The sequence below is a fragment of the Emydura macquarii genome, unplaced genomic scaffold, assembly GCF_026122565.2.
Source record: "Emydura macquarii macquarii isolate MOO-44397 ecotype Brisbane River unplaced genomic scaffold, CSIRO-AGI_Emac_v2 contig_428, whole genome shotgun sequence".
Classification (NCBI taxonomy): Eukaryota; Metazoa; Chordata; order Testudines; family Chelidae; genus Emydura; species Emydura macquarii.
In genome coordinates this window covers 1-10,836 of record NW_027130565.1, presented here as the reverse complement: position 1 = coordinate 10,836, position 10,836 = coordinate 1, and the positions used below count along the sequence as shown (strand labels likewise).

Here is a 10,836-nt window from a genome sequence, read left to right as displayed (position 1 = left end):
GCACTGTCTCAGTAGTGATCAGTCAAGTTAAACCAGTTTTACAGCAAGCTGTATGGTGAGGTTTCATTCTCAGAGCACCTAAAAGATGCTCAGGAAATAAACCACTTACATGCACACAGCTAGGAAAGGGTTCCACAGCTCACATCTCTAACCTGTTGGCTTATGTTTTTCTTTGTTCTTGTCCTGAACTGCCCCTCGTTTTGTCATGTGCCGTCTCTACCCCTCCTGACCCTTCCTTCTCACAGGAAGTGAAAGTGACAGAGCAGGAGGGGAGGGGACAGGCAGACAGAGGAAAGGAAAGGGGGACTGATTAGGAGAGAGATGAGGAGGGGAGAGTGGGAAAGAAGGGGAGGAGATGGGATCCATTGGTCCAGCCAGCCTCTCCCCTTTTAAAGTAGGAGGAGTTGCTTATGGGATCTGGCTCTGAGATGAATTCAGCCAAACTGCCACTCCTTAGGGGCAAAGCGCTTTCTGCATTGTTATTTCTCAACCTCTCTTCACGGCAGCTCTGCAGCAAGCTACGGGAAAGCTGGCTGGGACTAATTTGCAATGAGATTTGCAATCAGACTTGGGAACAGAGGAGTCACAGCTCTTTAGAGAGCGCAGGTAGGAGCTGGGCTCAAAGACTAGTGCAAAACTGCTGAATGCTGGGGCCCTAAGGGCCAGATGTTAAAAGCTATGTACACAGGTAAAGATGCAGACAGGCACTTGGGAGCTTTTGGAACTCTCAACAGGTGCCTAACTCCCATTGTTTTCAATGATAGCTGCATCTTCACGTGCCTAAATACGTGTAAAAATCTGTTCTTACATTTGGAGGGGGCTAATCTTCCTTTCTTGCATCCCAGTGCCAGAATAAGGGAAGAGAAATGAGGTGAAAGAAGCTGTGACAGGAGTTTAGTGTGAGAGCGGTGTGCTTGTGAGCCTGTATGGATTGTGTGTAAGTGTGTGAGCCTACGTGAAGTCAGGGATATACTCAGGAAATGTCTTTGTGAGTGTGTCTGTCTCCACATATTTAAGGGAGAATGTCTCTATGTAACTGACACATTGCTGAGTAAGGGCAAAGTTCCACATTCCCAAAACAGGAGGCTCCAGCCTCACTAATACCAAGCATGGATCTAGGAGTCAGGGCAGCTTGGAAGTAATCTTGGCTCTGATCCTGACTTGCTGTGTGACTTTAAGCATGTCATTTGAGCGCTCTGTGCCTCAAATGTAAGTCACACTGTAGAACTGGAAATGTTAATTTTTTTGCTAAATGTGGATGGATTTGGAAAATGAGCCCTTGTTTCTAGCATGTGGCAGTGCATTCTAGCAGAGGACACCGTGGAGGATGAGAACACAAAGATAGCACTTTGCACCAGCACCTCTAGTACTAAAGTAAACAGCTCTAGAGTAAATAGTTCTCTGTCCCGCAGAGGTACTGAGGCTAACTGCCTGAATGCTTGTCAAATGCTCTGAGGCCCTGGGACAGAAAATGCTATAGAAGTGCAAAGTATTATCACGATTTCTGTCCAGTGAGCTATACTTCATAGCTAGCTGTCGCTATAGTGGGGCAATCAAGGACTAATAAAAAAGAAAAAGCAAAGAGAACCAGTTGACACAAGTCAAGTTGAATATTTTGGGCATCAAATCAGCTAGAGATGAGCCTGGCCTCTGACTCGCTCTGTTTTAGGTATTTACAGAGCATCAAGCCCTAACTTGTCTAGGTGCTGTAACAGACTGAAAGAAGGGAGAAACAAGTTTCAAACCAAAGCTGGCTCCACCCATGGGGATCTCAACACTTTCTCCCTCACTCCCTAGAAAATGTGGTCCTTGAACCTCCAGCACATCACTGCATCTTAGCTGAGTGTGAAGGTTGCAGTAGAAGAACTGGCAGATGAGCTCCTTGTTCTGTGATTGACAATCCCGGTGGGATCCAGAAACCCGAATCCCCACAATCAGTTGAGCTGTTCTATGTTTTTTCCTGGGTTTCTCTGAACCGTGACCCGCACTCAGACCTTTGATTCAGTGATGCTGCTGAAACCTCCTAGCACATCACCTATCCACACACCCCTGTGCTTCTTGTGGTGCAGAAGTATTCATACCATTGTGATTGCATTTGTTGTGAGCAAGACGAATTATTAGCAGGTGATGGGGCTAGATGGCCTGACTTAATAGGAATCTCCCATTCCTACCTCCTATTGCAGCCCACTGTAGTTTAGGCATTTGGTATTCCTAAATTTCATTCTCTCGTCTCTCCTCGTTTCCCAAGTACCTGAGGACTATCGGCAACCCCTGGTTTAGCAATGATCAGGCTCACGGTCACCCCGAAGAAATCCCTTGCTGACGAACCACTGAAAATCCAGGTCTCGGGCTTGCCCCCCTTCCAGCTGGTGACCCTCCAAGCCTCTCTGACCAATGAAAAAGGGCTGCTCTTCTCCTCAAGAGCATTCTACTGCTCAGATAAGGCTGGTGAGGTGGATCTGGAGCAGGCTGCTGCCACGGGAGGGGATTACACTGGCGTGCAGCCCATGGGTCTGCTCCAGTGCCTGAAGCCGGAGAAGCCATTCCATAGGCTGATGAAGCAGGATGTTATGCGGAGTCCTTTCCGGGTCCGCCTGGATTTGTTCGACTCAATTCATTTGTTTTCCTCACCCCACGATCAGCCCTTAGCCAGCCAGACTGTGGAGAGATGGTATGTGGCACCCGGAGTACAACGGATCCAGATCAGGGGCAGCAGAGTCCGTGGAGCTCTCTTCCTCCCTTCAGGTGAGAGAATCACCTTCTCCTCTGTCCTAGAGCTGGGAATAAGTAATGACTTTATTCAGCAAAGGCAGCTTTTCTGTTAATGAATTGTCTACCAGCAGATTGCAATCTTCTCCAATGTGTTTGCCAAATAATTTCGAGACGAATTCTTGGCCTGAAGATTGTTCATAGTTTGGTGTGAGTGTGCAAAATTCTCAGCTGCGTAGATTAATTATGACTGGCTTGATGGGTCACATGGGGGTGATTTTGCTTCCTGTTTGGATGAGCATGACTTTCAGGATTAGGTTTCCATTGAGAATACTCATATTGATGAGTTCAGAATCACTTTCAGTGACTCTCCTCCAGTAGTGGCTTACTATTTGCTGTTTCCACACACATTCCTGCTAGTAAGCTCCAAAAGCTGTGCAATGCAAACACACACACACACACACACACACACACCAAAGCCCATTCATTCAAATGAATATTCACATTTTCCTTGCTGTTTCACCCTATTCCATTCATTTCTGGTATCTCCATCTTCTCTCCTCTGTGCTCCACCTCTTTCTCATCTGCATCATCTTTCTATGTAAGGTACATGCCCCAATTCCCAGGAGCCGCAATGCAGAGCTTTTTTCATCTTAGTAACCGAGCTCTCTGTACCAATTGGAGACGCCAAGGCTGTTATACTGTCCATATGGAAAAACAATGATCTGTTTGCACATGCCTACCTGTGTGTGTGCATGTGTGGTGAGCATAGGGGGTTGGGTGGTTGTGAAGTGCAGTCACCCAGCTTTATGAAGGAGCTATGTAAGGGGTCATTTTTGAGTTCATGGTCTAAAATTAGGAATATTTACAGTCTAGTCTAGGGAACCACAGGAATCCACTTAGGGCTCTTCTCCTTCAAAGATCTGTCCTCAAACATTTCAGGGGGGCAAGTCCTTTCCACATAACTAGACAAATCATGTTCAGGGGCTTCCTTAATTTGCTTCCACTTCCTTCATTTCCATCCTCTGATCCCCCATCCCTCCCTAAGTGTATATAGCCTGCTGAGAGAACCTCTACTCTCTAGATTGTAACCTCTTGGGGGCAGGGACGGTTTCTTTTTGATCCAGCCCGTGTCAGGCCAGTTTTTTTGAGACGTGCTGCCGCCCAAAGTGAGGGCATTGGCACTTCCAGAGATTTCTCTGCCAATGGCATTGCCGGTTTAAAGTCCGTGAAATCCCTTAAAGCAGCAATGCACTCAGTCCGGCAACACGGTCCCTCGCAAAATCCCGCCACCGAAAAGGTCTGATGCTGCGCCGCCGAAAAGGGGAAGATGGCCTGAATTTTTTGGCGGATGGTATTGCATGGCCCCTGTGAAGTGCAGTTTGTGAGCATTTGGCCCATCACCATCAGCGAGTTTGACACCCCTGGTCTAGGGTCTCCAACCCTCAGGCAGGGTGAGACCGACAAGCAGTCTGTTGCCTCCGGCCCTCAGGCAGGTAGCAGTCTATGGTCTCCAACCCCCAGATGGAGCTGAGCCCGGTAAGCAGTTTGTAGCCTCTGGCCCTTAGGCAGGGCGAGGTAGGCAGCGAGTCCGCTGTCTGTAGTGGCAGGAGAGAGCATGTTCTCCCGGGGTGGCTAGGGGATAGGGGAGGGGGACGCAGGCCCACCCGTCTCCACTGCATCCCAGCCCAGGGCCCTAGCAGTGGCAAAGCTGTTTGCCACTGAGTCGGCGGGTCTCCCGCCGCAACACGCCGACGGGGTCTTGCCCCTGACTCAGCCACTGGCTATGGCTGTCCCTGGGTCACTTCCTCCCCTTGTCCCCAGGTACCTGTATCCTCCGGGTCCTCAGGCTCGCTGGGGTACTTGACCTGCGGCAGGCTCACCAGTCCCTCCTTGTCAACCGGTGGCAAGTCGGAGATCTCCTCTGCAGAGGGCAGTTCCTCCAGGTCACAAGGCTCCTGGGGCTCGGCATCAGGCAGCTCCTCCAGGTCAGGGCTGGCCTCTGAGGGTATCTCCCACCCAGGAGTCTCAGGGGGCTTGGCCCAGTCCCTGGGGCCCAGAGGCCCAGTCCAGTCCAGTCCCTGGGGCCTGGTAGGTCGGGCCATTCCAGGTGCCTCTGCTCTGGGAGGCACTCGCTCGGGGCGGCTGCCTGGCTGGGGTCAGGCCTACGCTGCAACTCAGCAGGGCAGCATGCCTGCTCCAACGGCAGCCTCCCGCCAACTGAGCTGCAGGGCCTGTCATTTATACTTCCTGCCCCGGCGGAAGCTCCGCCCCTCTGTTCCTGGGCTGGCTGGCCTGCCGGACCTATCACTGTCCAGCTCCTTTGTTGCCGGGCAGACTGGGCTGCTGGACCCGTTCCTGTCCGGCCTGGTCATTGCAGCCCTTCCTCGGGCCCAGGCTCTGAGGAAGGCCACTGCACTTTCCTACAAGCAGCTAGCAGAGACTGCATGGATGGCTTTTTATCTGTAGACAAACAGGATCTCCTAGACTGGATTGATACAATTTAGGGAAAGTCTAAAATAACTCTTTAATAGCTAAAGGACTGATATATTCTATTTAAAAAAATTGACAGTGCGATTTAGGTCTGTTTCATTCAGACTGACATGGGGCAGTGAGTTGAGAAAAACAGAGCTACTGAGGATGAAGGCTGTTCAGTTACATACGTTCCCATGCTCTGACCGCAGAGATCCCTGTTCAGACCAGTTAGAACCGTTTGGATGGGCGCATAGCATGGAACTAATTTCCACCTTTGACACTTTGCTTGGAATGCCCCAAACCGTAAACCACCGAGTTACCCCCTGCTGACAAGGGAGAGCTTTGCTGGAGCTAAAACCATGTATCAGCAACCTGCCACACCCATCTGTCTGCCTCACCAGCAAACTCCTCGAGACTCTGCCAGTCTACACCGAACCCTGCAGGTAACATTCAGTGAACCCCAGTTCCTGACTTCCCCAGAGACAGCTTCCTGCAGTATCCCGTCCATCTCACTAGGCACTCACAGAAGTTAAGTCTGCCAGCTCCAGAGAGATACTACACAAATCAGCCTATTTGCTCAGCTGAATACACACTCCTTACCTTAACACACAACACTGAGATGGTTTACAGTAAAAGTAAGCTTATGTTTATTAATAAAGGATAGAGATTTAAGTGACACTAAGCAGAACTAACAGAAACACAACATGGTTACAAACAAAATAAAATAAAACATGCTTTCTAGTGTCTAAAACTTAACTTTAACTTTAGCAAGCTATGGTCTTTGCCTTAACAGCTTTCTCACTTACATAAAGTTATTAACACACCCAGCCTTCCGGCAGGAGGCTTTGAGGGTGCTGTCCCCTAAGTGATGGATTACTGGGGGTCTCTCCCCTTCTTCTTACAGTCCAGTAAACTTTTGAAATATATTCTTGTGAAGTGTATCCCTAGATAAAGTTCTTCTTCGTCTGCTTGTTCTTTGGGGTCTTTTTTTATCCTCTTGGCTCTGTTGGACTGATTACTTTGTTTGCTTTAAATGCAAGTGCACTTTCATTGTCTCTGGCTTACAAAGCTTGAGCCCGGCAGACAGGCATATACATGTATGTTTGTCTGAAGCAAAGGACAAACCTGTTTATCAGCCCTACTTGGATTGCTTGGTCTAAACATAGCGTCATAGTACCATATTTCCAGCATACCTACATAACCCTTCACATGCTAACCATACATACATGAGGCAATGATATTTGTGACCAGCAATAACTATTCTGACAACCGTGTATTGTGGGTGATGCGTTTGTCAGACCTGCCTGGATTTACTTTTACATGCCAGTGTGCCAGTCTTTAGGGTCACACCATCTCAGGTGGGTTCCACTTCAGAGTAATACGCGCAGCTGTTGTACTAGCTTTCTACATGATTCATCTAAAAGTAGAAAAGCAGCTACCAGAATTCTGCTCTGCTCCCAGGAGCAGGCTCTGAGCGGTAAGAACAAGAAAGGTTGGCTTCAATGGCTAGCAACGATTCCAATTCTAGCCATTTTGACGCTGATTCCATCCTTCCCTTTCCTTGTTTCTCTCTCGGCTTTTCACTCATTTCCTCTTCCTTGTTCTCCTCAGGAGAAGGTCCTTTCCCAGGGCTGATAGACTTGTTTGGTGGCGTTGGTGGACTCATTGAATTCCGAGCCAGCCTCCTTGCTAGTCGTGGCTTTGCTGCACTGGCCCTAGCTTACTTTGCTTATGAAGACCTACCCAGTTTTCTAGGTGAAGTGGATTTGGAATATTTTGAGGAAGCTGTCAACATGCTCTTGAGCCATCCTAAGGTACTTTCTGCTCACAGATAAGTTCTCTGTCTCTTCTCTCTAAGTAGAGTGACCAGATAGCTAGTGTGAAAAATCGGGACAGGGAGGGAGGTAATAGGCGCCTATATAAGACAAAGCCCCAAATATTGGGACTGTCCCTATAAAATTGAGCCATCTGGTCACTCTATCCCTAACCCAACCACTGCTGAAGAAAGCCAGCAAACCGCTGCAAAGTGCAGCTTGTGTGTCTAAGAGTATAGCTGCAAAAAAAAAATGGTGTGTTTTTAACTCGGGTTAGCTAACCCAGGTTAAAATAGCAGTGAGGACACAGCAATGCAGTTTTTAACTCAGGTTAGCCCCATTCGCCCTTATAGGCTTTAACATGCACTGCTAGCCTGAGTCAAAAGATGAACCGCTGTGTCGTCACTGCTACTTTAACTCATGTTACCTAATGTTGGTTCGCTAACCTGAGTTAAGACCACAACTTTTCTTTTCCTTCCCCACTGTCTCACCTGCTGCAAATATGACCAACTGCAAGTTTTGTTCTCCTCCTGTTGAGTTTGCTCAGAGAGGCGTTCCAAACGTCATCTTATCTTTGGCCTTCTGCATAGACCACTGTCTTCTCTGCTCTTGGGTCTGTAGGAAAACAAGCTCTGCATTCAAAGAGGACATGTCCTATCATTTGAGTCTCACCCAGTGATAGGCACTAGACCTTGTTAGTGAGCAAGGCAACAGGGTCAAGACAGCAAAGTTTTAATTACCTTTTATTGGGGAAAAAAAATGCAATGGGATTTCCATGTGAGATGGATTAGATGGGACCTCATCTGAATGTCTCTTCTGAATGATGCCGAATCTAGGGGTGCACACCTGTTCTCTTCTCCCATATTGCTCAGCAAGGTTAAAATCACTAGGTCAAGCCTGCAGCCTGCTAGCTCAAATGTCTATTCAGCTATTAAAATGCATGTATGCAACAGAAGTAAAAAAGGGTGGTGGGAAGGCAGAGAGCTAATTTCAAAGGTAATTATAACAGCCACATTTAAACTGGAAAATATGGGAACAGGATATATAGTTCTGGAGATGGAGTTAGCCAGATGGACATTTGTAGTTAATACTTCGAATTTCATGTGCCTAATTTAATTGCACAAATGCCACAATTGCATGTGGAAATCTGAATATTTGCATACAGTCTCCATTTCCCATCTTGGTCTTTGCCTTGCATAATTTAAGGGCAAAACTGTGTGTATCCACCTTTCAAACTTATGTCAGTTGGATGCTTATGTTATCTTGACTTACTAGTGAAAGTCCAGTTATCTTGGTGATGGACATGCTTAATATGCTCAGCCTGTCCCTCTTGTGCCACTTGATCAGAGACCAGGAATCATCAAAGGGCAGAATAAATGCACAAAGGCTGGACATTAAATTAATGTTTAATGTATTTTATGGTGTGTTTTCAGGTGGGTGGGGCAGGAGTTGGTGTGGTTGCAATCTGCAAAGGAGCTGAGATTGCACTGGCCATGGCAACGTTTCTACCACAAATTGCAGCCACGGTTTGCATTAACGGGACCAATGCCATCCATGGGATTGAGCTCCGCTACCGCGATCTCCACATCAGTCCAATACCTTACAAGCTTGAGTATATCCAGTTCACACCCCTGAGGATGATCTCTTTCGCTGGTGTCATTGGGGACACTCAAGCAGAGGCAAATCAAGGCAGCATCATCCCTATAGAAAAGGCCAGGGCCAGATCCTCTTCATTGTGGGAGAAAGCGACGAGAACTACAACAGCAAAGCATATGCTGAGGAAGCGATGGAGAGGATGAGGAGGCATGGAAGAACGCACTGCACCTTGCTGTCTTATCCAGGTGCAGGGCACCTGATAGAGCCCCCAGGGTCCCCATTCTGCCCCTGCTCATGGAGCCCCTTTTTCGTCCTCCCTTTGATGTGGGGAGGTGAAGCCCAGCCACATGCCGCAGCACAAGAGCATTCTTGGAGAGAGATCCAAAGATTCCTTTGGCACCACCTCTGCCCAACAGGATGCAGCAAACTCTGAAGACAGGGAGGCCTGGACCGAAGAGTTTCTGTGGCTCATGCCCTCCCAAACCTGATCAAGAAATACTGGAACAAACTGTGAGCACTTAGGTATCAACTGAAAGAGAGAGATATCCCCTTGGGGAATGAGTGGGTGCATTTCCCACCACTTCAACGCTTCCATCCTCTTTTGTAGTCCTGGAGCCAATAGCAGGCGGGAACCACAAATGCACAAACAGGACTGATTTGATCTAGTAGATGACAGACGTGTGCACATGTCTAGCTAGAATAAACATAGCACTCATCCTATGAATGGGAATCTGGTGGTGGCTTCTTTCTGCAGAGTTTCAATGCAAAATTTCCGCCGTTTTTTTCCCAGCAGGTCCAATCCTTCAGCTTTTGCTTCAAGAAAACCCCAGATTTTAAGGGAAAGTACTGAAACCTTGCAGGTCTACTGTGATGTGTGTAGGAGTGCGTGGCCGTTACCTCATCAGTCTGTGAGGAAGGCCTCACCCCCTCGCTGTCGCACCTGTGTGGGCAAGCTTAAGGCAGCAAGTTAGCTATCTCTAGGCAGCACGGGGGGGAGGGGGAGGTAAGCAGTCAAAGGGCTCAGCCCTCAGACAGGGTGGGCAAATAAACAGTCTACGACCTCAGGTCCGCAGGCAGGCCGAGGCAAATAATCTCCCAGGCTGGAGATGCGCACCCAAACACCATCTAGGGTTCCCAAGCAGGGGTGAGTCTGTGGTCAGCTACCCCTGGGCTACTTCCTCTACCCCCTTTACAGTGTACCTGCTTCCAAGGGTTGCCATCGGCCTCCTCGGGGTATGTCGCCTGTGGCAGTCCCAGCAGCTCCTCAGCGTCTGGGTAGTCGAGCAACTCAGGCAGGTCAGGTGAGTCCTCGGTGTGGCTGGAGTCCTTGCCGGGCTCCCACTCCAGCAGCAGGCAGGAGACGCCCTTCTCCTCCAGCACCAGTTTCCCAACCAAACTTCACTGTTGCAGCTGCAGGGCCCACTCTTTATACTTCCTGTCCCACCTCTCTGCTTCCGGATTGGTGGGCATGGCCTTCCTGGCTCCGCCCACCAGGGAGTGTGTGGCCATCCCTCCTTGTCAGTCTCGGTCCGAGGGAGGCCATACCCCCTTGCTACATGTACATAGTTACCACCTGTCCAAACCAGCCCTTGACAGGATTCACTTGAAACTTGGCCCAGATTTCCTAGTCTTTCAAGTCACTGGCAGTGGAATATCATTTCCCTGAGAAGTAGACATAAGGATTTTTCTTTCTGACATGCTGCTGCACCATTAAACTATGCTGGAGTCCACCTAGGCCTTGTCTACACTAGGAGTTTTTGAATCCATAACACCTGCCATTCACCAGTGGAAACTAGTGTAGACAAAAAACAAATCACAGAACCCTGGATTCAATTTTTGTGTGATTTTTTTTTTCATCTGTTTTGGGGGGAAAAAAATACAAAAAAGCCAAGAAGAATCAACTTGGAAGAGTCAGGTAAACATTCCAGTGAAAGTACAGAGAGAGGTTCCATTCCTTAAAGGAGACATACATCAGTTATCACCATGCTAGAAAATAAGAGGCAGGAAAACCCTAGGAACAAAGGAAAAGTCCCCGCAAAGTGAAATTGTTGCTCTGGCTCTGTTTGTTGTACATGGTTTCCCCTTAGTTTATTTTTAACAATACTGTGCAAACTGTAAAATAGTAGGTTTGTTAAAAACTGTATGGTCTGATTTACACAAAAAAAATGCAGACTCAGCTGTTATGGTCTGTGCCAGTTATTCTTAGGTTCATCGAAGCCCTAACTGAAAACAGAGTGCCAGG

General features: G+C 48.3%; 1 protein-coding gene across 1 annotated transcript; it reads left to right on the top strand.

The window, feature by feature from the left end:
- Nucleotides 1-306: 306 nt before the first annotated feature.
- On the top strand, nt 307-9,642 carry LOC137146226 (acyl-coenzyme A amino acid N-acyltransferase 1-like). The gene is given in 5 exon segments (XM_067537425.1): nt 307-606; nt 2,249-2,745; nt 6,796-6,998; nt 8,432-8,708; nt 8,711-9,642. Coding segments are annotated over 4 exon segments (1,260 nt in total). The 5' UTR covers nt 307-606; nt 2,249-2,282; the 3' UTR covers nt 9,028-9,642.
- The last annotated feature ends 1,194 nt before the right edge of the window (nt 9,643-10,836 follow it).